Source organism: Xylocopa sonorina, chromosome 7 (genome assembly GCF_050948175.1).
Source record: "Xylocopa sonorina isolate GNS202 chromosome 7, iyXylSono1_principal, whole genome shotgun sequence".
Classification (NCBI taxonomy): Eukaryota; Metazoa; Arthropoda; class Insecta; order Hymenoptera; family Apidae; genus Xylocopa; species Xylocopa sonorina.
The window spans coordinates 8,468,959-8,495,986 of record NC_135199.1 but is presented as its reverse complement, the minus strand read 5'-3'; the positions used below and the strand labels follow the sequence as shown (position 1 = coordinate 8,495,986).

The 27,028-nt window shown below is 35.6% G+C and overlaps 9 protein-coding genes across 10 annotated transcripts; 5 read left to right on the top strand and 4 right to left on the bottom strand.

Annotated features, from left to right (window-relative positions):
* Positions 1 to 417: 417 nt before the first annotated feature.
* On the bottom strand, positions 418 to 2,931 carry LOC143425372 (putative pyruvate dehydrogenase E1 component subunit alpha, mitochondrial). Of its 2 annotated transcripts, XM_076898105.1 has the most exons (7): positions 2,734 to 2,931; positions 2,556 to 2,573; positions 1,934 to 2,170; positions 1,638 to 1,856; positions 1,253 to 1,501; positions 924 to 1,172; positions 418 to 845 (listed from the first exon to the last, which is right to left on the bottom strand). In XM_076898105.1, the coding sequence occupies exons 1-7, from the start codon at positions 2,782 to 2,784 to the stop codon at positions 660 to 662; spliced, it is 1,209 nt and encodes a 402-aa protein (XP_076754220.1). In that variant the 5' UTR covers positions 2,785 to 2,931; the 3' UTR covers positions 418 to 659. The 2 variants fall into 2 exon arrangements, with proteins under 2 accessions (XP_076754220.1, XP_076754221.1); XM_076898106.1 differs by lacking the exon at positions 2,556 to 2,573.
* LOC143425696 (uncharacterized) lies at positions 2,918 to 3,574 on the bottom strand. Its single transcript, XM_076898698.1, has 3 exons — positions 3,472 to 3,574; positions 3,112 to 3,386; positions 2,918 to 3,047 (listed from the first exon to the last, which is right to left on the bottom strand). Exons 1-3 carry the CDS (start codon positions 3,572 to 3,574, stop codon positions 3,018 to 3,020), a joined length of 408 nt encoding a protein of 135 aa, XP_076754813.1. The 3' UTR covers positions 2,918 to 3,017.
* A 102-nt stretch (positions 3,575 to 3,676) lies between these two features.
* Positions 3,677 to 6,890, bottom strand: Mah (solute carrier family member mahogany). Its single transcript, XM_076898104.1, has 8 exons — positions 6,405 to 6,890; positions 5,662 to 5,782; positions 5,472 to 5,584; positions 5,272 to 5,404; positions 5,054 to 5,188; positions 4,882 to 4,991; positions 4,606 to 4,812; positions 3,677 to 4,534 (listed from the first exon to the last, which is right to left on the bottom strand). The coding sequence occupies exons 1-8, from the start codon at positions 6,571 to 6,573 to the stop codon at positions 3,834 to 3,836; spliced, it is 1,689 nt and encodes a 562-aa protein (XP_076754219.1). The 5' UTR covers positions 6,574 to 6,890; the 3' UTR covers positions 3,677 to 3,833.
* A 112-nt stretch (positions 6,891 to 7,002) lies between these two features.
* Positions 7,003 to 14,432, bottom strand: Rpii215 (RNA polymerase II subunit RpII215). The gene is made up of 10 exons (XM_076898102.1): positions 14,255 to 14,432; positions 13,266 to 13,535; positions 10,514 to 13,175; positions 10,224 to 10,429; positions 9,481 to 10,140; positions 8,999 to 9,387; positions 8,774 to 8,892; positions 8,502 to 8,690; positions 7,265 to 8,409; positions 7,003 to 7,078 (listed from the first exon to the last, which is right to left on the bottom strand). The coding sequence occupies exons 1-9, from the start codon at positions 14,330 to 14,332 to the stop codon at positions 7,268 to 7,270; spliced, it is 5,715 nt and encodes a 1,904-aa protein (XP_076754217.1). The 5' UTR covers positions 14,333 to 14,432; the 3' UTR covers positions 7,003 to 7,078; positions 7,265 to 7,267.
* A 270-nt stretch (positions 14,433 to 14,702) lies between these two features.
* LOC143425229 (pre-mRNA-splicing factor RBM22) lies at positions 14,703 to 16,296 on the top strand. The gene is made up of 3 exons (XM_076897858.1): positions 14,703 to 14,861; positions 14,939 to 14,992; positions 15,085 to 16,296. Exons 1-3 carry the CDS (start codon positions 14,808 to 14,810, stop codon positions 16,210 to 16,212), a joined length of 1,236 nt encoding a protein of 411 aa, XP_076753973.1. The 5' UTR covers positions 14,703 to 14,807; the 3' UTR covers positions 16,213 to 16,296.
* A 254-nt stretch (positions 16,297 to 16,550) lies between these two features.
* On the top strand, positions 16,551 to 21,009 carry Tm9sf3 (transmembrane 9 superfamily protein member 3). The gene is made up of 10 exons (XM_076897518.1): positions 16,551 to 16,856; positions 17,229 to 17,424; positions 17,601 to 17,723; positions 17,800 to 18,044; positions 18,130 to 18,369; positions 18,471 to 18,755; positions 18,869 to 19,077; positions 19,151 to 19,297; positions 19,361 to 19,444; positions 19,527 to 21,009. Exons 1-10 carry the CDS (start codon positions 16,770 to 16,772, stop codon positions 19,669 to 19,671), a joined length of 1,761 nt encoding a protein of 586 aa, XP_076753633.1. The 5' UTR covers positions 16,551 to 16,769; the 3' UTR covers positions 19,672 to 21,009.
* Positions 21,010 to 21,448: 439 nt separating this feature from the next.
* On the top strand, positions 21,449 to 23,031 carry LOC143425034 (stress-associated endoplasmic reticulum protein 2-like). Its single transcript, XM_076897479.1, has 3 exons — positions 21,449 to 21,789; positions 22,231 to 22,303; positions 22,406 to 23,031. The coding sequence occupies exons 1-3, from the start codon at positions 21,706 to 21,708 to the stop codon at positions 22,441 to 22,443; spliced, it is 195 nt and encodes a 64-aa protein (XP_076753594.1). The 5' UTR covers positions 21,449 to 21,705; the 3' UTR covers positions 22,444 to 23,031.
* A 274-nt stretch (positions 23,032 to 23,305) lies between these two features.
* LOC143425180 (uncharacterized) lies at positions 23,306 to 24,539 on the top strand. The gene is made up of 5 exons (XM_076897748.1): positions 23,306 to 23,463; positions 23,578 to 23,819; positions 23,909 to 24,101; positions 24,187 to 24,285; positions 24,367 to 24,539. Exons 1-5 carry the CDS (start codon positions 23,415 to 23,417, stop codon positions 24,489 to 24,491), a joined length of 708 nt encoding a protein of 235 aa, XP_076753863.1. The 5' UTR covers positions 23,306 to 23,414; the 3' UTR covers positions 24,492 to 24,539.
* A 116-nt stretch (positions 24,540 to 24,655) lies between these two features.
* Positions 24,656 to 26,975, top strand: LOC143425049 (putative malate dehydrogenase 1B). The gene is made up of 7 exons (XM_076897504.1): positions 24,656 to 24,897; positions 25,050 to 25,253; positions 25,349 to 25,659; positions 25,748 to 26,037; positions 26,125 to 26,309; positions 26,374 to 26,509; positions 26,672 to 26,975. The coding sequence occupies exons 1-7, from the start codon at positions 24,751 to 24,753 to the stop codon at positions 26,878 to 26,880; spliced, it is 1,482 nt and encodes a 493-aa protein (XP_076753619.1). The 5' UTR covers positions 24,656 to 24,750; the 3' UTR covers positions 26,881 to 26,975.
* The last annotated feature ends 53 nt before the right edge of the window (positions 26,976 to 27,028 follow it).

Below are 27,028 nucleotides of genomic sequence, written 5' to 3'. Positions count from 1 at the left end.
GGACGTGTTCTAAAATTAATTTTTAAAATAAATTCGGTTCAATTATAAATAGTTTTTTATTTAATTTTGAATACGGTATATTATTCTCTTCGTTGCAATCAAATCGTTTATGTATTTTATTGTCGAATGAAATATATGATTTATCCATTTAAATTGTATTGCATAAGTTACTTTATAAATTGTAAATTTAATTTATTTTACTAATTTCAAGTAATTAACAACATGTATGACATGTAACATCTACAGTCATTTTATATAATTGTACAATCTCCTACAAGGTTGAGAATAATACGGAAGTACTGTTCTCTGAATTGCGTTCGAATCAATGTTGTAAGTAATTTTACGTACACGTCAAATTAATGTCTATAACGCGGCAGTGGCTATTACCATGTACCCGTCGATCTAAAACGTCGAAACTCTCTTTCTTACGGTGCTATTATACATCTATAAATAAAATAAATATACAATTTGTACATGTACAACTGTACCATAAGTGATAAACAGAAACGAGCCCAAAGATTTACTATTCCCCTAGTGTAACTTCAGGAGAATGTCTCCTGAGAGTATTTTGTTACAAATTAGATGTCCTGGTAATGGCAGATATTGCTATAATGAATTTAATATGATATTCGTTTAAGATTATTTTCTTTTAAATTATCTTAGGCGTTCACAGCTGGACCTAGCCTCGTGTGTGGCAAAGGATTGAATGGAGTAACGTTACGAATTTCCTTCTCTAGACAATTAGAATAAATATCGGCAGTAAGTTCGGTCAATGGAACTTCAGTATCGGATTTTGCAGCTTTCACTGCATCATCAATTACTTTTTTTATTTCGTTTTCCAATGCCTGCATTAAATAATATCATTTTACTTAAAGACTCTACATGTTAAATATATGTACAGAAGTTTTTCGAGATTACATTACCTTTATTTCATCTGGCGTAACAAGTTTAGCATCGAGTACCCGTTCCTTGAAACCGGTGATAGGATCTCTAGTCTGTCTTACTTCTTGGATTTCTTCTCTAGTACGGTAACTTGTTCCAGGATCTGACATACTGTGTCCACTGTATCTATAAGTTACGGTTTCCATGACGAGGGGACCCTTACCGGACGTACAATAGTCAATGGCAAATCTGGTCGCTTCTCTGACCGCGAGTACATCCATACCATCCACCTAATGAAACATTTAATTAATATAATCAATATAATTAAATAATTATAATGAGGAATTGCACATTTTACTTAGAAACAAACCCTGATTCCAGGTATATAGTCTCCCCTTGTGTAATAGTCGGTACTTGCAGAAGCACGGTCGACGCTGGTACCCATACCATACCCGTTGTTTTCACAGATGAAGATACAAGGAACATCCCATAGCTTGGCCATGTTATATACCTCGAACACTTGCCCTTGATTGGCTGCACCATCTCCATATAATGTTAGACACACTCCCCCAGTGTTCATATACTTATGAGCAAAGGCAATTCCAACTCCTAATGGCACCTAGAAATTCATCTTGCAACAATTATTCTTGTACCCATTGTAAGTACATCATATCATAACCATTCATCATTGTAAAAAATGTATGATGGTAGGAATAAGAATAAGTTATTTCAATAACATTACAATTGATACTCACTTGGGCACCAACAATGCCATTTCCACCATAAAAATTTTCAGAGTACATGTGCATAGAACCACCTTTGCCTTTTGCATTTCCTCCTTTTCTGCCAGTCAATTCAGCAAAAACACCAAATGGGTCTATTCCCATTAAGTAAGTCCATCCATGGGCTCTGTAAGCTGTAATTACAGAATCCTGTTTTCGAAGGGCTGCTTTCATACCAACCGCGCAGGCTTCCTATCAACAAACAAAATGATTTTCATCAATGAAAATATTTACTCAACGAATTAAGAAAAATACAAAACGATTCTCACTTGACCAGAATACAGATGGCAGAAACCCCTGACAATCTTTTCTTTATAGAGATTTCCCGCAGCTGTTTCCATACGACGGATGGTATGCATCTTTTTGTAGAGATCTATAGCTTCATCCCTGGTAACGGTGACATTCGTGGATGGTCCGCTGTCCAACTTATGCAGTCGAAAGGGTTTCGTTTCGAAAGAGGCCTCTGTGGCATAATTGTTTTTTTTGTTGAAGAAAAAGGATACCACCTATAAATACAAATCACAAATAAATCTCTTGTATTCAACATTATAAACTAACACAACAACCATCTCACAAATTTTTGCAATTTACGAAGTAGTGTAACATAAAGTTAGTTACAATTCGTGAACTTAATAAAAAAACATATTAATAATAAAGAAATAATATAAACTAAATAAAGACTGCTAAATCATATAAAATGTGCGGTGTATCATCAAGATTTTAAATCTAACCACACTATAACTGAACGTACTCTCTCGCGAGGAACCAAACGTAAAGGGCGGAAACGAAAGGAAAAGCAGAGAGAAATTCGACAAAAATGCGAAACGACAAAAAAAAAATGATGACTATCAGTGATAATAAACACATGATTAAATCTATACGGATAATTACCTCGTTCCAGCTGGCATACTGGCGAGACACCAGGAGATATAAAAAAAAAGAAAAGAACGAACGTTCAATCGCAAGACTCGAGGGAGGATCGTATGGTTAGAAATTATAAGACCCTGGCATGGAACGTGTTGGCAACTAGTTTAGAGGTCATTTGTCGTTCATCAGATTATATACTCACGTTTCGCTTCGATGTTTGCGCACCTATGTTCCTGATGCAGTTAGGTATCATTTTACACCAGCCTATTTAAACAGTCGTCGCTAAGGTCGAACAAATTAACGGGAGAACGAAGTTAACCGACAAAATGGATCCAACGGGAACGGATCATTCGTATGGCGCGGACACTATCGTAAGACCTCTGGTTCGTAAACGTCACAGGTTGATTCGTATCCCCTCCACGATCATCATTAGAAATGTTCGACTATGATGACGTAAGAAGTCGTGATGGAGATGAAGAAATTGAATTAGAAATGGCACGTGGTTTCGGAGGCATGCTGAAATTGAATAACAAGTAGATCTACTTATTTTAAACTTAAAAGATGTATACTAACTGCGTACGTTTCTCTGGGATACACGTATGAAGTAGTTGAATGATATTGATGTGAGAGATAAGCGAATATTGAATAATTTACTGTAAAAATAATGTTTTAAAGTGGACTTGCTTATTTTTCTTAATATAAAACAAACACGATTAATCGCAGAAAGTACGTGTAAACACTCAGAGAAATAAGTTTTGAAGGTAACCTTCGCGATTAAGAATAGTTCCGATATCAGCTGATTCTTACGATGTTTACTACCCCGAAGCACGTGTATGTTGCGTAACCATTTTGTTTCTTTATTTCACAAGGTAAGAATTATAATGCTGCGCATAAAATTTTGTTATAATCATAAAAAATGTTATTGCTTAAAGGAAAAAGCGTGACATCGATCGAATATTGCAGTCTTTCACGTTTATTAAGATTGGTGCCGATCGTAGAGAGTGGATTTTAACTTTAGGACTATGCTGCCGCGTTACGGTCATTTCTGTAACTTGGAAAGCCGTTGAAAAAATTTCAAATTAGACGCGGAATTGATGTAGCGAGAAGGTATGAAGGTCGTTTAAGAAAATATCAATGCAAACCTTGTTTATATAGCATTATTAATTGACAAAATGTTTGTAAAATGTTGCAGAACAGAGATAACTATTTCATTTGTAAAATTATTTCTAAAAGATTTGTAAAGAATGTAGAAACATTTGTGTGCACTTCTTTTTCTCCTTGTTAATATTAGATATTTTTACTTTATGCGGAATTTTGTACTATGGTAGCGTTCACGATGCACGGTGGTGTGAATGTTACATAACGTACAGTATTTCTTACGTTGATAAATGTGGAAGAGATAGTAACAGCTATACCAAAGAGTACAATCAAATAACCAATCCACTTGTTCCATTTTTGAAAATTGTAACGTTTCATTGATTTTGAAATCTGCCTTTCAGGTGCTGAAACTCGTTTGTAAACTCTAAGAGGCTGACTGGCATCCACAAATACTGGTTCACCACCATGATTTCTTCTTGTCATAGAAAATTCTTCGTTACCCTGCTTAGAGCTTATGGTAACATTTTCATACTCAGTCATTTCATCAAATTCGTCTTCCAACTCATCGTAATAAACATACGAATATCTATGGTTCTCAGTTCTAGGTACACCTAAGAGACCGTAGTAAACTGACCTGGAATGAATCCTTGGATCAACCAGCATATTTTCACTGGTTGGTCGTCTTTCAGAACCAGAATACACTTCAGGAGTTAGAGGTCGTAGGGATCTTGCTTTCAAGCTAACAATTTTTATATATATCAGAGGCGGTAGCAAGAAAACTAATGGACCAGTCAAGGATCCTCCGATCAAAGCCATCACGATGTCAAATCTTGGCACAGATTCTCCTACAGCTACTCCAAGGAAGATGATAGCTGATCTTAAAGCACATCGCCTCCATCCAAACTCTATATCAGAAATATATACATCTTGTACCTTGATTGTTGAAACTACGATGTTTTAATTGTAAATTCTTTACTTCTTTTAATGTTACAGTGGTCTTCTATATGTTGGAAAAGGGCTGAATGGCCAAGAGCACTAGAAAGGCAAAGTTGAATTGCAGCAAAAAGAACGGCTGTGCTTGCTGCAAAGCTGTCTGGAACTACTTGAAGAACATTGGCTGTTGTACTGCCTCCATACTTCCAAACTGCTAAGCTAGCAGTAACAACGAATAACGAACCGCTGACTATTAAGAATAGAATTATTAATTATACATATGATCAAATGAAATATCAATTGAGATGTACAATAATACCTAAGAAAGAAATTATAACTGCTTTGTTAATATCTTGAGGGCGATGCATATCTACTTGTACAGTCATCAATGTTGGATGAACATCAAATTGAAACGCTAACATTCCGTAACTGAAAAATGTTGTTTAAAAGTAAATATTAGGTGTAGCTAAATAACTGATAAGTTTCGTTACCCAGAAATAAATTTGTCCCAGGAAGGAGAGGTAGGTATTGGCATGATATCAAGTTCTCGATTATCGGTAATTATACACCACCATATCAGTAACGCTGTGAGCACAACAGTGGTGCAAGAAAATGACGCCAGTAGTCTAAAAATATTTAGAGGATATGTAATCAGATAAGTAGTAAAATATAATCTTAAAGAAACTTTGGAAACTTTTACAGAAATTACTTCATGTCACGTGGACTGCCCAACCACATAATTGGACACAAAAGAACGCCTACAACTAGAAGCCAATAGCAAAAAGATAGATCGAATCGTTGACCTGAGATTTTCAATCCAAAAACTTGTAAATGTTGCGAAGCTGGAATTGTTAAAAAACAAACACAGGTCAGTGTTTTTACGTTTGAAACATTGTTCGAAATACTTACCAACTAACAAATTAGGTATACTACAGCCGAAAACCGTAAGATCTTGGATTACAGTAACTAAAGTTCTCGCTCGTGAACCGAAAGTTAATTCGGTTACGGCTGTAAGAGGATTTCTGTAAAAGTAATTGAAGTAAAAATCATTAAATGATGTAATGTGGCGAAAAATGAGATAAAAGGTATGAAAGCTTACCGATTTTTTCTCGAAATTTGCGGATCTAAAGTAGTTGCAATTATCCATGATTTGCCAAGAAGAACAGCCGTATAAATTTGTAAAGCTAATACAACAATGACCAAAGGGATCCCGTATAGTCCTAAAATTACATAATACACATATCGCGATAATGTAAGACGAGCTGTAATAAGAATTGTAAGTCAATTGGAGACGGATTGAATAACAAGAAACTATTTAACAAGTTAACCAACTTTATTTTGTATTCAAAATGATCAACTTTCTTACACGACACATCGTGCTCAAAAATCTCTCATACAATAATCGTCACTGAACGGGGTGCATGAAATAAGTCAAAATTATATAAATCGCTTCGATTTTAAATAAAATACTCTAAGAACTGAACGTTAAAGTTGTAAATGATACATACAATTCAACTATACTTATACATGTATACATATATATATCTATATATATTAATATTACTATACCTTACAGAATAGTTACAATCCCCATCAGGTTAATATCTATATTTACGCGTCATAAAATAAAGAAATTAACTTAATGAAGCAGAACAACTATTCACACACAAGCTTCAACGCCACTGCGACAAAAAAGAAAAGAAAAAAAAAGAGAAATGTACGTTTTTTTGAAAAACATCTTTCTAACTAATAAGTTTCCCGGTTAAACTTATAAAACCCGAAAGGGAAACAAAAAAAAAATGAAGGAAACGACAGCGATATCAGAGACAGAGGGAGACTTACCGCATTGCACAATTGAGCGCGGTAACGCGATAATCGGGAAAACGCCGAATATGTCGATAACGCATAACGTTGCAAACAGAAGCGACAACTCTGAACTTGTGTCTCTGAAAATAAGCGGCAATCTCTCGTGATTCATGTCTGGAAATATGTTTCGCACTGCCCGATGCATCGATGCGTACACGTACAACGCCAACCGGTTTTCTGTCTTGCGGAAGCGAGTACCGCACCAAAACGTAATGCGATACCCTATCGAACGCGAACGGTTTACCCAGACATTGCTAGAGAAACTCGAAGGAAGACCCACAATGCGCCAACGTTTCCTTCTTCGAATCTATATACAAGCATGTGTCATGAAAGTATAATATAAGCTGTTAACATCTACATCGGATATGAAATTCAATTAGAAGTAACACGTTCGACAAGGTATGCGCGACCTATAATAGAAAAAATATTTCTCGAGGGATGTTGATAAATTTCATATTCATGTACGAAACAGTATTCGTTGATTAGCTTTGTCGTCCGCACAAATCTGCAACTGACCGACCATCACCTCCAAAAGTTCATATTTTTCTTGATACTCATCAAATATTTGCCCAATGATTTCCTTATCCATAACTTTTTGTTTATTCCGGCAAAAATTGATTTGAATTCTTTCCTTTCCTCGACTACTCGACCTACAATCATATAAGTGATCACGCGATAATTACAAAAACTATTCATAAATTTATAATCGTTATTTTTACAAATATAATAATAATAAATTATAAATATAATAATATATTATTATTATAATTTGTTTGTTTTTAAACGGTTTTTTATTTATTATTTTTTAATGTTTTTTATTATTTATTTATTTTTACTTTTTAATCGTCTGTTTCATAGGCTGGCGACGCCGGTGAATACGTTGGGCTCGTGGGTGAGTAACCCGGTACTGGTGGTGAATACGTTGGGCTCGTCGGCGAATAACTTGGGCTAGTCGGTGTGTATGTTGGGCTAGTGGGTGAATATTTGGTGCTCGATGGCGAATATTGAGGGCTCGTAGGCGAGTACGTTGGACTAGTAGGAGAATAATTCGGACTACTGGGCGAGTATCTTGTGCTTCCTGATGCTGTGTGTTGCGGCGAACTGGGTGAGTACGATGGACTCGTTGGTGAATAAGTTGGACTCGTAGGAGAATACGTTGGACTTGCTGGCGTGTACTGTGGCGATGTACCAGCGAACGATGGCGACGTAGGCGAGTACGACGGACTCGTTGGAGAATATTTCGGGCTGCTCGGTGAGTAACTTGGACTGGCTGGTGAATATTGCGGAGAACTCGGTGAGTAACTTGGGCTCGTCGGGGAATAAGACGGCGAGGCTGGCGTGTAATTTGGTGAACTCGGTGAGTAACTTGGACTTGTCGGTGAATAACTTGGACTTGTAGGTGAGTAGCTTGGGCTAGTTGGAGAATAACTCGGACTCGTTGGTGAATAACTTGGACTCGTTGGTGAATAACTTGGACTCGTAGGTGAATAACTTGGGCTCGTTGGTGAATAGCTTGGGCTCGTTGGCGAGTAACTTGGACTTGTTGGTGAATAGCTCGGACTTGTTGGTGAGTAGCTTGGACTCGTTGGTGAGTAGCTTGGTGACGTTGGTGAGTAACTTGGACTTGTTGGCGAGTAACTTGGTGACGTTGGTGAGTAACTTGGACTCGTTGGTGAATAGCTTGGACTCGTTGGTGAATAATTTGGACTGGTGGGCGAGTAGGTGGGACTCGTGGGCGAATAGTTAGGACTCGACGGTGTTATGCTTGGCGATGTTGGAAGGTAGGCGGGTGATGTGGGCGAATAGCTTGGTGATGCGCCACCGGCTGGTGACATTGGATATGGACTCATGCTGGGGCCCGGACTTCCAGGACTTCCGGGTTGTGGTGAGTATGCAGAGTATGCTGGCGATAATCCCGAAGCATCTGATGCACCCGATGGCGAGAAACATGCTCCTCCTGGCGTCATACCACTGCCAAGTGCTGTAAAAGCAATAACAAAATTGTTTAGAACTGGTTTATATTATATATAATTTTGAATACTACTAATATATAATTATAGAAAGTATTCGTACCAGGTGACATGCTTGAGGCACCATAGCCAGGCGTAGCGCCCATCCAAGGTGTCATTTGAGGACTCATGCTTGGTGTAGCGACACTGCCAAAGAACATTCCGGCAGTACCCATTACGCCAGCACCCACTGCCATTGGTATTTCAATACCTGCTTTGCATTTCTCAGCGTCCAATAATAGATCGAAACATCCTGAAAAATAATCATCAGTTCCATATGTAGATAATCTAGCGATCTAAAGTTTGATTACTATATGTAACAATTATGAGCAATACCTGTTCCTATACGAGGAAGTTGCCCCATGATAATATTTTCAGACACTCCTCTCATTGGATCTACTTCCGCATGAGACGCCGCATCTAACAAAACGTCCACTGTTTCTTCGAACGAACATCTGAAACAAAATATTAATGATAAAAATACATATATTATATGAATGAACAAAATACAATGTGTCCTACATTTTATTGGTCAATTACTGCCGTTCAGTAGCATCTTACCTCATTAGAGCGCCAGTGTCTTGTCTATTAATTCCATGACGAGTAATGGCCATCAAGTGTCCTTTAGCAGTCATTACGTCACAAAGCAAAGCAAGGTGACGGTAATTTACGTATAGACCATAAAATTGCAAAACAGCATTCATTTCTTTTTCCACTGACTTTCTCACAGCCTCTATACCCAGTACTTGGAATATCTCACAGATATCATTACTAAACGTTCTAACAGGATCAACGTCCCTTTCACTCAACACCTTCATCAAACTTGTACCGTCCGTTTCTAACAACCATTCTGCTATTGCTTTAAATTCACCAGTTTCTGTGATAACTATACGTTTTTTGGAATCAGTCTGTGGTAAATGCATGTACACTTTCCCTATTGCCTCAATTCCCTGAAATAAAAAACAAACAAAAATTCAGTAATTATATTATAAATAAACTTTAATTCTGGTCTGGTTAACACAAAACTGTAACTGAATACACACCTGTAACGTCATGTCACTAAGCATATTCGCTTCGATACATCGAAGGAACATATCGTCTTCCATTTTATCCACAGTCTCCTCCTCGCTGTCCTGGAACTTGTTGTCGTCACTGTTCATTATCCTAATTCGAAGGACCAATTTCTCTGCATTGTCGTCATTGAAAATACAGTTCAGATCGTCACCGAAACCAGCATTTATTTTCTCCGCGATTTGTTCCATAGTTAATTTCTTATCGGTCATTCTCTTGCGGTCCAATTCGATACGAAGCAACCAAGGTGATATTTTATTCGGATCGAAATCAGGCATCTCATAGTAAACGTTGACGAACTCTTGATCCTCTGCGATAACGGTGTTCTGTGGATCTGGATCGTAGTAAATAGCAGTGTTCGCCGTAACCTTCCTTAGCGTTGTATGTTCCAAACGGCAAAGCACATTCTTTGCTTTCTCAGCGTCTCTTGCTGCAGCACCAGTCAAGAATACCGTCAACGACGGAGCTTTTGGTTTCTTACTGATATTTATAATTTCCTTCAATCTGGGTACACCTAGAGTTACGTTCTTCGACGATACACCAGCAAAGTGGAAAGTGTTCAGCGTCATTTGGGTTGCAGGTTCACCGAGTGATTGAGCAGCTAAAGCGCCAACCATTTCTCCAGGTGATACCTAAATAAAATAAAATGTAAAAAGTATAGAATATCATACTGGAGAATATGAATTTTTATACGTAAATTTAGTGTCCTACAAACCTGCGCTTGTTGGAATCTAGTTTCAATTTCTCCAATAAGCCACTCGAAGGCCTCGCTGGATAATCTGAATTCTTCAAATACGCATTTTGTACATAAAGTAGATCTCACTAAACATTGGAACAGTAACGTGGCATTTTCGTTTGCCTGCTTGCTAAGTCTATCATCACCAGCCACGATGATACATTTATCCAAGAGGTCTTTTACCCCTGTAAATGAAATATGTAACATCAATGCAATATAATGTAATATAATATAGCCATGATTTAATGTACAATCGACAAATTACTTACCCTGTATAACTCTCATAGGACTGAGATCGGTGGGTGCGCGTTTATTTATGTGGAATATCTTCTGTACATTCCAAATCATTCTTTGTAAATTACAAGGCAATACGACTTTCGATTCTCCACTAGGGAAGATCTCTCTGAGCACGGCACGATCCTTATTCAACTGCTCCCATTCTCTTTCCAGCTCCGATATTACTTCTCCGGATCCCATCATTTCACGAACAATATCCTCGTTAAAAATCCGACGAAGGTATCGCTCGTTAGTGGGATCAAACTTGAACTTTTTCTCGAACGCTTTGTTGCTTAATTTAATGGTAGGCAAATTTTGAAACTCGACGGTTTCTCCGCACAAGCCATCCTCGCCGTAACGTAACTGGATAAGCTGCCCAACGGAGTTTCTCACAGTCCCATCGTAATGTACCATTACGGACTCCATAGCCTTTATCAAACGACGCTGTATGTAACCAGTTTCGGCAGTTTTTACAGCAGTATCGATAAGACCCTCACGACCTCCCATAGCGTGAAAATAAAATTCAGACGGAGTCAGACCGGCAAGGTACGAATTCTCGACGAATCCTCTAGACTCAGGACCATAATCGTCCTTGATGAAATGTGGCAGCGTTCTTTTACGGAAACCGAATGGTATACGTTTACCCTCTACATTCTGCTGACCCACGCAAGCAATAACCTGAGAGATATTAATGTTCGATCCCTTTGATCCTGATACCACCATAGCCTTCAGATTGTTATACTCAGTCAACGATTTCTTGGCAGAGCCACCAGTCTTGTCACGAGCATCGTTCAGAATTCTGTTCACTTGATTTTCGAAAGTCTGCCTTAAAGTATTACCAGGAGTAGGTTCTAATTCCATGTTGTGGGCCTTTTGGATAACTTCTATCACGTCTTCTTTAGCCTTCCTGATAGCTTTCTGAATTTCCAAGTATGTCTGCGGATCGGCAATGGTGTCCCCGATACCGATCGAGTGACCCTCCAGCAGCAACCAGTTGTTAATAACAGTCTGAATGTTTCCATAAAATCGTCCACAGACCTCGTGTCCCAGCTCCAACATACAGATGTGAAGCAAAGATCCAGCGGACGTACCCAAGGTTTTTTTACAAAGTATACCCATGACAAGTTCACCATGTTCTACCATGACTTTGGTGTCACCAGGAGATATCCATTTGTACGGACCGTCGTCCTCCTCGTCTGGATGAGTGCTGTGAGTTCGTATCATATTTACGTTACCTGGTATGATCAAAGAGAAAATTTGTTTACCAGTCCACAAGGGTTTTGGTTTCAATATACACGGTTGAGGCATCTTGCCGTCCCAACTGGGTAAGAACATCAGAATATTCATCATCTGCTCTTTTTCAATAAAGACATCTCTCTTGGTCATTTTTCTTACGGCAGTAAGTGTATCCTGTACAATACCCATGACTGGTTTGTTTGCCTGCGGTGTGATGATTTGCCGCGGGGTCACGTGAATATTTTCGACCTCTGCACGGGTCTCCATTGATTGTGGCGCGTGCAAATTCATTTCGTCCCCATCGAAGTCAGCGTTATACGGTGATGTGCAACTGAGGTTCATACGGAATGTGCTCCACGGTAAAACTTTTACTCTGTGACCCATCATACTCATCTTGTGCAACGTCGGCTGCCGATTGAAAATAACCAGATCACCATCCCGTATGTGACGTTCCACCCTGTAGCCACATTGTAAATGCAAATCAGACGGTTTTGGATGGAATCTTAAATCGATTCTTTCACCATTGTCTCTAACAATGTACTTAGCGCCTGGATATTGTGAATTTCCACGTCTAACCAACTCCTGCATCTTGTCGATATTGAAAGGCGTTACAATTTCAGGGAATGTTAAATTCTGAGCGATACTTCGTGGCACGCCGACCTGATCGATTCGCAAATTCGGATCAGGTGTGATTACAGTACGAGCTGAAAAGTCGACACGTTTGCCCATTAAATTTCCTCTTATTCTACCTTCCTTTCCTTTTAATCTTGCTTTTATAGCTTTCAGAGGTTTGCCTGATTTTTGCATAGCTCGTGGCATACCAGGCATATCGTTGTCAACTAGTGTAGCTACATGAAATTGCAACATTTTTATATTTTCCGATATCACGTGCGCTGCTGCTCCGGCTTGTTCGTTTCTAATCAATTCATTGTTCGCTTTTATGATATCAGCAAGCTTATGCGTTAAATCGTCTTGATTCTTGGCGGAACCGTACATGATGACCGCTGGTCTAACCGACAAAGGTGGAACAGGTAGAACTGTTACCACCATCCAATCTGGTCGCGCGAATTTCGGATCCATACCGAGTATAAATGATTCTTCGTCTGTAATGTGTTTCAATATTTCCCAAGCCCTTTCTGCTGTGAGTGCCATCTTCTTTTCTTGCGAATCTTCGTTCACGTGCGTCCATTCGGCAGTAACGTCTAATCCAGATCTTCGAAGATTTGGTTGATATCTACCGCAACCACCGTGTCCTGGCTTTCTCTCTGTTTGCTGCTGCTCTTGATTCTCTTTGTTAATATCCATTTCATCACCGCCTTCGCAAATGTTCTTACTTTTGCATAAATCGTAGACGAACGTGAGACGTTTACGTGGTTGACCTTTGGTTTTCATGACAATCTCTTTAATCTTGGGATTGTGCTGTTATTGAAAAAATAGTTAGAAATTAAAGAATATCGATAATATTGATAACAGTTTGATAAATATTAATCATCGAATACTTCTACTCACTGGACTGACGAGAAGTTTGGAACAATAGAAACATACACATCTCAATATCTTTATTGTTTTTGTTATAAAACCAACATGGAAAACAGGCTTAGCTAGATCTATGTGGCCAAAGTGCCCTGGACATTCTGTCATATTACCAGCGCATGTCTGACACCTAGAATTTCTATCGATAACACCTTGCCTGGGATCCATAAGTCCACCGAGCTTAGGGCGGCCACCTTCCATAGTCTCTGGAAAGCGTATGCCGCCATCTGTGACTGACATCCGACGCTGTACAAAATATTACATACAATTATACACAATTGAAAATTTCATGACTCGTACTAGACTAAAATGATATAAATATCTAACAAATAACAATCTATAATTATACTTAAAAAATAATTAAACTTTGTGTATGAGTGTAAAATATATTTTATCAAACAATGTTCCGTTTAATATATTATATACATAATTACAAATGTACCGCATGTACATACAAGGGCCATATAATTACAGAAGGAATAGCGGGGCATTGAAAGTGACAAAGAAACTGAACAATTACGCACTTAACAACATATTCCAACAACAGTTCCATTTATTGGTGAAATTATTGAAATTGTACAAAATATGAAATTTATATTAAACTTGGTTACTTTTATTTTTAATAGACATTTATTAATGAAACAATCATAACTTCTTGATAAAAGACCTAGTAAGTTGTACTGTAATCGTAGTTTACACTAAAGTTACAACAATTACTTAATTCTTGTTGCACGTATCCGTTTATTGTACATATTTTCTAGCTCTAAGCGGTATACTTCCTCGTAAATATAAACAAATACAATGAAGTAGCATGGGAATTAAGCACGCGCGACTGTTTGGAGGGTAACACCGAACGCTTCGCGTGATAACGTTTCACGAAATGTCGACACGCGAAGTAATCGACTCGCGCGCCACAGAAAAAACATATTCTGCGGGGAACACTCGTTTACAATTAACGAACTTACTATCTCATCGGGAGAGAGAATGCCGAATTGGACCCTTTTCACGGTTCGCAGAGGCGCTTTGGAGTCGGACGTGGCCATTTTGCAACGAGCACGTACAGCTTCTCCCGCGGCCTTCTGCGCCGCGACTCTCTCTAACCGTTCTTTCCAGATGGGAGCATTTCCCTCCCCTAACACCGTCGTTTACTGCTACTTACGCATAACTATTCACGTGTTCTTAAATACGTCGCAATACGTGCCTATGCTAATTTTCATGAAAACTGAAATAATTACGGTACACTGTATACATTATAGAAAGGAATATATAGAAACTTATTGAATAATTAATTAATTCGTAATGAATATAATTTATTCATCGATGTGTATGTTCATTTTTACTATAATATTTCAGTTTCATTATAAGACGTCTATAGCGCTGTTATGGGGGCCGTTTGATACCTAAGAGTCGCGAATCTATAGAGCAGTTGGATCATTTATATATTGACATGCACGCTTCCTTCTGTTGGGAACTTCATTACAAATGTGACGTATTCGTAGCATATAAATTGACTTAAAAATGGCCACATCCAAAACAACAAATACGTATAACAGACAAAATTGGGAAGATGCTGTAAGTAAAATAGAGTTTTTAAGAGAGTCGCGAATTCGCTAAATTTTAATGGTTATTTTCTCTTCATTCTTTTTTAGGAATTCCCAATATTATGTCAAACTTGTTTGGGTGACAATCCGTATATTCGTATGGTGAGTTAATGTCATAAAAATTTATGATAACGACATCGATTGTTGAATTATATACTTGTAATGTAATTTTCCGAAAACATTTACATTTACAGACGAAGGAAAGGTATGGGAAGGAATGCAAAATATGCATGCGTCCGTTTACAGTATTCAGATGGTGTCCTGGTGCGAGGATGCGATTCAAAAAGACGGAAGTTTGTCAGACCTGCAGTCGCTTGAAAAATGTTTGTCAAACGTGTCTGCTAGATTTAGAATATGGTTTACCGATTCAAGTACGCGACGCTGCACTTAAAATTAAGGACGACTTGCCCAGGTCAGATGTGAACAAGGAATATTATGTACAAAATATAGACAGTGAGATTGGTAAAATAGATGCCACAACTCCAGCGGGTGCTGTCGGTAAATCTGCCGCAGCCAGTGATTTGTTAATGAAGTTAGCAAGAACCAGCCCTTACTACAAAAGAAACAGACCACATATTTGCTCGTTTTGGGTTAAAGGAGAATGTAAGAGAGGCGAAGAATGTCCATATCGTCATGAGAAACCTACAGATCCTGATGATCCATTAGCTGATCAAAATATCAAGGATCGTTATTACGGAGTCAACGATCCTGTCGCTGATAAACTTATGCGTAGAGCTGCGGCTATGCCTAAACTAGATCCTCCGGAGGACAAATCCATAACCACTTTATATGTTGGCAATTTAGGAGATGTGTTGACAGAGAAACAACTCCGCGATCATTTCTACCAGTACGGAGAGATTCGATCTGTAACTATGGTTCCTCGCCAGCAATGTGCCTTTATCCAGTATACGCAGAGAAGTGCTGCTGAAGCAGCGGCAGAGAGGACGTTTAACAAACTGATATTAGGGGGTCGAAGATTAACGATTAAGTGGGGACGTTCTCAAGGAAGACAAACTGTGTCTGCTGCAGAAGCGATTAGGGAAATCTTAGAACCTGTACCTGGTTTACCTGGTGCTCTACCACCACCACCAGAGAACATGGGGAATAACTTTTTCAATTTACAAACCACCCCTGGTATGATGCCACCGATAATGATTCCACCTCCACCAGTTGCCCCCCAATTCATGTTCCCACCTCAAATGGCAGCTGCGGCTGCAACACCAATTTTTCCACCTGGAACCACTCCAATACATTATCCGAGTCAAGATCCATCAAGAATGGGCGCATCTCAAGGTATAGGAAAACCTTGGCCCGAAGAATAATAATGACAACGTTTAAATTTTTATCTAAACTGTAATTATAATAAAATAATGTATAAAAAAATAAATGTATATGTATATCTTTGATTTTGTTTAAGGTCTTTGCAGTGCTGCAACTTTTTGGAATCAGTATCTAGCCAGTGATTAATGTAATTATATAATGTTATTCCTAAGCATAATATAATTTTTATTTCATTGTTATCTTGGAGCTATTGTAACCGTGCTAAGTAATTTCATTTTAAATCTTCAGATACTTCGGTTCATTAGAACAACCTTTACTTGTGATGAACAGTCGCGCATTTTGAGGAAGACCTTAAGTACGTAGCACTAAGAACGCCATCTGGTGTAGCACCAGGTGAACATTGTTAACAGCTAGCGCGTATTAGCGGGTGCTGTGAGTTTCATCATCGTATTTTAATACGTGTCCATTGGTGCTTGTCCGTCCGGTGTTTCTGCTACGTAACTCCAGTTTCGTGAATCTATGGAGTGTTTTTATTGTCAGATATCATTGAATTTTGATTTGTGTTAGCATAAGGCGCCTAGCGCGCCTTCCCGTCACGATGAACATGTGTCGGGCTCGATTGTTATTCCACTTTCTGGCGCTTAGCCTACTCCCTTTCGTCCGACCCGACGAGCACAGCCACATCGTAAGCATCGAGGAATCAGCATATTTTCGAAATGTCAAAGATGCATACTCTTCGTGCGCGTATCCTTGACAGATTTACAACGTGCGCCTGCTATTTTCTTATGTCGTAATTTCTTCCTTTCGCTATCTCATACAGGGTCAACATGCAAATACATCATGAATTTACGGAATCTTATTCGTACAACTTTTTGAACTGGACACAAATCTGATTTGTTTTCCCTTTCAAAATATTGTACTGCGAATAAAATGTATTTTAACAAGTAATTTGTAATTTTATGCGGATAGTTCGGTTTTACTATGATTTATGATAACTCGGTAATCGTATTCAGTTACTGATGTTGGTAAAGTAGTAATGGCTATTTTCTTTTATTAGTATGAAGATAACGACGAAGTTGTACTATGGATGAGTACAGTCGGACCATATCACAATCGCCAAGAAACATATTCGTATTATTCGTTACCTTTTTGTATGGGCACAAAGGATGTCATTAACCATTATCACGAAACTTTCTCCGAGGCATTACAAGGCATCGAACTTAAATTTAGTGGCCTAGAAATTGAATTCAAGGGTATTTTACAGTTCTAGTATTTTGTATTATCCTATTGCACTTTTTGGATTTTTTGCGGATTAGTTATTTTTATTCTTCAGGCAACTTAAGATTAAAAAAGTTTTGAAGTGCATAAAGATTACACATTTTTAGATATTTAGATTAATAGTAGTAATATTTACTTGGTCTTGTTGCAGCTGATGTTGCAAAGATGGAATATTGTCAAATAAAATTAACCGAAGAAAGTGAGAAAGCTTTCATATATGCAGTAAAGAATCAATATTGGTATAAGATGTACATGGACGACCTACCGATATGGGGTAAGATCAGTGTCTCATTTTTTTCTATATTTCAGCACATTGTTATTACATTCATTAATTATTGCATAATACTTAGGCGTTGTGGGAGAGCCAGAAGAAAATAATGGAGTTGTGTCTTACTACATTTGGACACATAAAAAGTTTGATATAGGATACAATGGAAAGCAAATAGTTGATGTCAATTTAACTAGTGAAAATAAAGTGAAATTAATGCCACGAGCAGCTATTTCTTTTAGTTATGAAGTTAACTGGAAAAAGAGTAATGTGAAATTTGAAGACAGATTCGATAAATATTTGGATCCAAATTTCTTCCAGCATAGAGTAGGTATTATAAAATAGTAAGAATATTACAGATTTTAAAAATCTTTATATTTTCGTAATGAAACTGATTGTTATTTTATTTTAGATCCATTGGTTTAGTATTTTTAATAGTTTCATGATGGTAATCTTTCTTGTCGGGCTCGTTTCCATGATTTTAATGCGTACATTAAGGAAAGATTATGCTAGATATAGCAAGGACGAAGAAATGGATGATATGGAACGAGATTTAGGCGATGAATACGGATGGAAACAAGTTCATGGAGATGTGTTTAGACCGGCTAGTCACGCGATGCTTTTTTCGGCTCTTATAGGCGCAGGTTATCAGGTAAATACTCTAGTAGTGGAATATATACAAAATTAATATGAGTGCAATATGCATATAAATTTGGAATTAAAATCGTGTTCTAATAAACGCTTTTATTTTAGGTCACTGTCGTTGTACTTAGTGTTATTATATTTGCTATTCTTGGAGAACTGTACACAGAAAGAGGATCGATGTTATCGACAGCAATCTTTGTATATGCTGCCACATCGCCTATAAATGGTTACGCCGGAGGAGGCTTATATGCGCGTATGGGAGGCCGTATTTGGATCAAACAAATGATTCTCAGTGCCTTTATGTTACCTATTATCGTCTGTGGCACTGCATTCTTCATCAACTTCATCGCAATGTATTACCACGCCAGTCGCGCTATACCATTTGGTTCAATGGTAAGTGTTATTCGTGTAGCACAAATAGTAATGGGTATAAATACCATTTACATAAGATAGGTGCTATATGTATACTTCTCCAATATTTTAAGTAAAAGTATCTTTAATTATAGGTGGCAGTAACATGTATTTGCATATTTGTTATATTACCATTAACATTAGTCGGAACGATTTTGGGCCGTAATCTAGCTGGAACACCGGACGCACCGTGCAGAGTAAATGCGGTACCTCGACCGATTCCTGAAAAAAAGTGGTTTATGGAACCACTGGTCATCATAATGCTTGGTGGTATCTTGCCTTTTGGATCGATATTCATTGAAATGTACGTCCCACTATTTGTATTTTTTAAAATTGCGAGGTATATGAAAACTATTACGTTTTTTCTTCATTTTTAGGTACTTTATTTTTACCTCATTTTGGGCGTACAAAATCTATTACGTTTATGGATTTATGTTACTAGTATTCGTTATTCTAATGATAGTAACCGTTTGTGTTACTATTGTTTGTACATATTTCTTGCTGAACGCTGAAGATTACCGATGGTAAGTACATGGTGGTAGCAATTATCTTTTTTCAAATGTACGTATATTTTTTTTATTTCACAGGCAGTGGACAAGTTTCTTAGCTGCAGCTTCAACTGCTGGTTATGTTTACATGTATTCATTCTATTATTTCTTCTTTAAAACTAAGTAAGCTTGCGTTATACTTAAAGATTGATACTAAGTAAAAATGTGTTTAAAGGGTACAATTATATCATATCTTCTTTTTCAGGATGTATGGTCTCTTCCAAACAGCATTTTACTTTGGTTATATGGCATTGTTCAGCCTTGCGTTAGGCATCATGTGCGGAACAGTCGGTTACGTTGGGACTAACGCATTTGTACGAAAGATCTATTCCACAGTTAAGATAGACTAAAGCACAATTTTAGTGTGACGTCTACAAACGTGGATTAACGTAACAGGAACGTACAGAGCGTCGCCTGTCAATTTTGACAAAGTAGGACTCTTCTTCCTTTGATAATTTAAATTATTTATATTTGTTATACCGCGTAACTGTGAAATAGACTTTTCAAACTAGAATCATAGTGCCGTATCCGCATCAATGAAGTATAGCCATCATCATGTTGTCTTAAAACATTTAACACGTATTTTTTCGCCTTGTGCTTATCAATGTATAATATTGTAACATTTTTATTTTAAGCAAATGCTTAATTTATTTGTTCCAATTTAGTTGAAGGTGAGTCCTACGGCGGACAATTTGCCTGTGTGAAACGAACTGTTCGCCCAATTATTCAATCACATATAATATTCATCTCATGAATCACAGTTCGGTCTTACACAAAGTACAGGTTCCGATAATTATGTAATTTTAGAATTATCACTTTAAACAACAAACTACTTAACGTTGCTCAATTTCGCTGGTTTACTGGAAAGTTACTGATGTTTTCCTTTTTAGCGTTTATAGAGAATTATATAAGTTGCAAGAAAATATATTTCGATTTTCAACGTTTTAATAGTTTTGTCAAAAGATGTATCAATGAATTCAGATGTTTAAGGTTTTTACCAAAATGTTAACATTCCAAAACACCAGACTGTAATTGCAATCGTAAGAGTATAAAAATGAACAATTTAAAAAATTAATAAGACGATACAGATTGTTGCATATAAATTGTACAGTATAAAATTTCAATGCAATTTATTCAAAATGTAAAATGAAATACTTCAGTTAACGTCCTCAGTAGTGTTTTCAGTCGTGTGATTCTGAATTAAAATTATAGTCAAGTAATGCTTGATTGTCAATGATTCGAGTAACGTTAATTTATAGATAAGATAGGATATAGATCAAAGTAAGATTGTGAATAACAAGAAATTTTTTTACCATTGGCTGCGCATCATATGCCAGAACGTTTTCCTTTCATGTGAATACTTTATTATAAACTGTAAGTGCATTGGTAAAAGAATGTAAAATATTGTAAGTCTATAACCAGTGGTAAAATGATTTTTTTTTTATTATGATCCTCTTCGCGTGGTTAACATAATTAACCACATTTGAGTAAAGGAAAGGTTGATAAAACGAAGAGAATTAAGATTTAGGACTTGCGTTGTTTATTCCAAATACAATGCATCGTCGAACGATGGATATCAGTGACAAATATTTGAATGGACAAACGATTTGCTGTTAGACATAGCCAGTTCTAAAAAATATAAAATTTCTACATACAACAAAAATACAATGTACTTTATTCGTATACAACCGAGAGTAATTCTTATTTCCAATAATTTTACTTAATTCTCTAATTTCATATTAATTGGCCAAAATTAAAATTTCCTTTAAGTAAACGAATATATTATTTATCATACTGTTTAAGTAAAGTAAATATAAAATCAAAAATTCTCGATGTAATTGTTACTTTTCTTTCATTGAGCCACTTTCTCAATCGAATTCAAGAGACGCGCTCATGTTTTGCGTGGAATGTTCTATTTTTGAATTTTCAAATATACATACGTGTCTGTGTAAGTAATTAGTGTACACGGTATGAGAAACTAGGTACATGTAATAGAAATACCACGATGATTAAAAATACGAGTGATAATCGGTATATTTTTTAGATGCCTTGGCAATTAAACAAAGGATAAAATAATGTTGAAATTGTAAGAGTTACGAGATGATGTACGATTCTCAGAAAATGGTATAGTTAGTAAGTTGACTCCGGTGGTGCCAGTGTGGCACGAAAAGTTGCTCTGTCGTAAATTTCGAGATATTCACGTGTCAAAGCGCACACGTCGACGCAGTTGGACGGACGTAGTGTAGTGTACACACCTGTTTATTACTCTGGAAACGTTATACGTTCTAATAGACGTAAGGTGACTGGAACTGATATACGAATTATTTCGTACATTATTACGAATCTGTTCAAAGCACTTTTGCGGTAAACGAGGAACAATAAACATGGCACCGAAACAAAGAATGCGCATCGCTAACGAAAGGGCAACGAAAAACATCACACTTCGTGGAAATGTTCCGAAGTCGACGGTATGTTACACCGTTTTATTGTTTAACATTATCTGCAATGCAATTAAAATGTACTAATTATACGTGAACGACAAGTTGTCGGTTTATAATTTTAAGGTTATAAGCTGTAATATGGGTAACAAACTCTGATTGTATACAATGACATTTGTGACAGTATTGCTGCCTGGTTTATTCGGCTTTTTATTGAATAAAACGTAGTGGACATTCTTTCTAACTACAGTTATTAATAACTTAAACATTATTAAAGTATCTAGTTGATAGTAGATTAAGAATTCTATCATATGTGTGATAAACATATGTAATAGCTTTGAAAGCAGATGTTTAGATTTGTTTAATTGGATAATTAAAATTTTAATGTATCTCTCTGTTTTACTAATCATGTCAAACTAGAAAGTTGATATTTTATATATAATTAATGATAATGTAATTTGAATGTTGTAGAAACCACAGGACGAAGGATCCCCAGTTGGACCTTGCCTACTAGCGCTTTTCCTTTTTGTTGTATGTGGTTCTGGTAAGTTTCGATAGAACAGTTACTTGAAAAGTCTACAAAAAACAGAATGGAAGAGTGAAAATATTGTTCATGCATTACTGATAATAATTTTCTAATTTTCAGCTGTGTTCCAAATAATTCAGAGTATTAGAATGGCGTAAGGAAAAGCATATAAAAGAGTATAAAATTAAAAGGATGTTGCTGTTACTGTTAATACGAAAAAACTGTCTACATCTTATTGGTATATAAGCGAGATCAACAGACTGTTTTATTGTGTATTTGTGAAAACATGTAGGCATTCTCGATGATATTGACTCAAAACTGAACTTAAATTCTCACCAATCTCCTGTTTTCTGCCACAATTCGAAGGAATGACTTATAAAAGAAGAAATTCAGCATTTATAAATGTCTTTACTTAATTGCATATGGTACAGACGAAAGATGATCGCATTTAACGTTTTCTGTTTAAAGATTTCGAGTAAAATGTTATGTGTTTGAACGTAATTTATCTTTGTGTTGTTGCTTCGCATAGCATTTCTTATTTTCAGTCCTGTAAAAAACTGTAACTCTTTCGTCGGTATACATATATAGTAAATAATTGTATATACATATGATCAATTTATTGTATCAATTCAAAAATCAAGGCATTCCACTGTAAGCAGTTGGGTAGCTTTTGGTTGTCTATATATTTTAGAGGCCTTAAGAACATGATAAGTCATTATACGTGTAAAAATATATATTATATATTATATTGTCATTGTAATTTATCCTAATGAAATATTTGCTACGGACAATTCTTTGTCCCTTTTAATAAATTACATTATAAATATAAATTCTCTCGAGTTAACTTAAAATTTTACTACATTTAAATTTATTATAAACAAGTATAAGAAATAGTTTTGTCTGTGTGTATAGACATGTCCCTAGATATATCCCTAGAAAGTCTTTAGTAATACAAGATTTTTAGGTGGCTAACCTTAATTTTCATCAAAGCCTCCTTGAAATCAAACAGAAAGCTTTTGATTGAACATTATCAACAACTTTTACGAAAATATTGAGAGATTATTTTATTTTGCGTACAGAGTATTTTTTAAGTAATTTAAGAAGTCATTTTTGTACAAAATTTTTATAAATGGCTAATATATTTAATTTGTTTGGCGAAATATCGAAACTAGATAAAGGTAAGGCTCTGTAGTGGTTATTTTATTGTTAATATTTTCTTTCTATAACAGATATTATTATTTCTCCTTTTCCTGTTTAATACATATATACTAATAATAATGAAAAAATTACAGGTCCAATTATGAAACCTTTATCGAGATCAAAAGCATCTCTTAGCATAAATGGTGGTTCTATGAAAAATATTGTGCAGCCCAAACCAAAAGGATTATCAATTAGATCAAACTCTGATTTAAACGTGCCTACCACCATAAAGGAGACTCCTAATAAACAAGAATTAAAACCAAAATTAACACAATTGGATATTGATGGTCGTCCAATATCGCCTAGGAAGGAATTTGCAACGTTACCAACAAAAGTATACATATAGTAATTTTTAGCAATTTTGTAGAATGTATTTAAACAATTTTACAAACAGCAATTAATTAGTTTTTAATTTTCTTATAGAAACCATTTGGCTCTTCTGATAAAATAAAAGATGTGTCTCCAAAGAATCTATTTAATAGAAAGAATACAAAGTCGCTAGGACCATCTGATGAAAGTGTTTTTAAAAAACCATGGACGCCAAAAAATCAGATGAAAAAATCGTACCCGGAACCAGAGAGTCTAGCACCATATTGTGATATGCAATTTGAGTTTGGTATGATAGCAAAAAAATATAATTAACGAAAAAGCTAAAAGATTAACCGAAAGGAAATAATTAGGTTTAATACGTATTTTAACAGATGACATTTATAGTAAAACTATTGAAAATGAATTCAAACAGTTACTTATGCAGAAAAAAAATAAGGTGATACTTTACGAGGATGAAGGATTTGTATCAGGTTTAAAATCTTAAATATAAATATATTTACTGTTATGTGTATCCTATGTTATGTATCTTATATCTTAAATTTTTTGTTTAGATCAAGAACAGATTGATTTTGATATGCCAGAATTTTGCAATTCACCTAAATTATTTGAAGAAGAAAAAGTACAATTTATAACACCTGATTTACCTGAAATATCAGACTGTGACGATAATTTTTAATAATAAGAGTGTACTGATTGTTTAGCTTAAAAATACTCTTTAAGTTTTTTTCATTAATAATGTTTGAGTAATATAATTTAAAATCGCAGTATTATATTTAAAGTATATGTAATAAAATAATGCTATTAAATTGTATTTTCTAGATACATAAATTATTTGTTGTAATAGTTATAGGTATTTTATTACTTTCTCGGTAGATTTTTATATTAATTTTAACGATAATAGTAATTAAACGCTTTTCAATTGTTAATTTTTTAAAATGACATCAGATAGATGTATAACTGTAATAGCGGGTATTTTAGAAGATCGCAATTTTAATCATGTATGTTTCATTGCTGAAAGCTTATCTACGACTTTACCGAATTTCCATTATAGGAGTATTAATAAAACTCCTGCAAGATGGGAAGTAAGTTAATTAATATTTTATTAGATTCCTGCATGTGTGAATGGAGCTAGGTATAATCTTTATGAAATATTTGGATAATTAAGTTTAAAAAGCTATAGAGTACACCAGAAATAGTCAACAATGATAAATCTAATCTAAAACTTTCTTTTCAGTCTTGGTTGAAAGAGACTTGTAAGCTCTATGGATGGAATCATACTAAATCTCCTCTAATATGGAGAGAAATTGGACTTAGTCGAACTCACATTAATTATATCGGTGGCAGTTATCAATTTTGGGAACTGTTGCACAACTTTTATAATATCACATCGTTTTTAAGTGAAGACGATCTCGATGCATTACAAGCAGATTTAATGCTGGTGAAAAAATATTCTATGCTATACTATTTTAGAATTTAGTTTTTTCTATAATTGAATTTATTATTCTATACTGAATTATGTACATAAATTTATAGGCTCATACTGTAAAGAAGCAAAAAAAGATAACTTCACAATTACAAGAGAAACATAGAATACTGATAGTAGGAGCAGGCAGGTCGATGTGCTTAGATCTTGTTCCTCAGCTGTTAGTGACAAAAGATCTCTGGTTCACTAATGGAATCGTGATCAGTTTATATGATCAACCTGGATGTTTCTTTAAGCTAAGAAGAATCATTAAAGATTCAGGGGCAGTAGGAGCTGGCTTAAGTACAGTAAATATTGTGGAAAATATTCCTGATGGGCTAAAAAACTGTGACACATTACTGTATCTTGATAGTTTGCCAAAGTACAATTATTAACATTGTCTACATTTATATTACCTGTATTAATTATTACAAAATACTTGTGTTGACGTTTAAATATTTATATTTTAGAGAAGAACACGAAGGGCTGAATCATTGGTTGCAACGTAATTATAAAACCATCGAAAACTTATCTAATCAAATAAACGAACACGCACCATCGCACATGAAAATAATTTTTTGTTCAATGAGTCTTCCGTGCTTCTACGCTAATATTATCCATGAACTTGTTACAATATTACCAAGCACAAATATTGTTGTTGTCAGTGCTCATTACGGTTTGGAACTTATATATACCTTTGTAAATTCCTTGGGTTTTACTTTACGAAACTTTGGCTGTCCACCTGTTTGGGGTTTCCTAGGTAATTCATGCATTGGAACCAAAAATGGTATATCTCCAACTTTAGTGTTTTGCAAATAGATTAATTAATTAAATGTAACTATTATAGGAATTAATCACTTTATAGACGTCCACCATATGATACAAAAGTGTAATGTATATCATTTGAATAAAAAAGCTCTAAATTTAAATGAAAATGTAATGTTGCCATTTAGAACTCAGCATTCACATTTAAGATGGTTCTTTTACATGGCACATGATAAAAATCCTTACGAAAGGCATTTAAAACAAAAGGTATACTTTGTTACTCTCTGCTGTATTCGTTCGATAGTATGAAGATACACTAATTTTTTCTTAGGCTCTTCTTCGATATCAAGTAGGTAGATCCGAAGATCTTCCAAAATGTAAAGCAGTTTGCGACCTTTTGAAATTGTGGTATGGGAAAAACGAAAACATTGGAGATGAAATTATATCATTAGGAATTCCATCAAATGGTACTATAAATATGATAAAAATACAGTTATAACAGACAAGCGACACAATTAGGCAGAATATAATATTACAAGTTATGCATACTATTTATGTAGATGTTTAAATTCAATTTTTTTTAAACTAAGTTCTTTCGAACGATACTTCAGTTTATGTACTTGTTTTAGGCTGTTTTGGTATTCCAAAAGGACTAGTATTTTCTCAGCCAGTACATTTAAAAGTATTAGAGAATGGTTCACGAATATGGGTTCCCTTTGTAGAGTTTCCAATGCCAAACATACCGATTTCTCACTTCCGAAACCTTGTAGACACTGCACTTTATATCAAAGATAAAATAGCCGAATTAAAAGAAGGTACTGATTTGACAAGAACTTAAATTTTTTATCTTCAATTAAAAGTTTAAAGAAGCTTTTGTTTTAATCAAAAAGATCATGGTTTTATTGTATTAATATACATAAATAGCAATGAAATATGTAAATTTTAACATATAGTATTCAAGCTGATTGTTATAATATACACGTAAG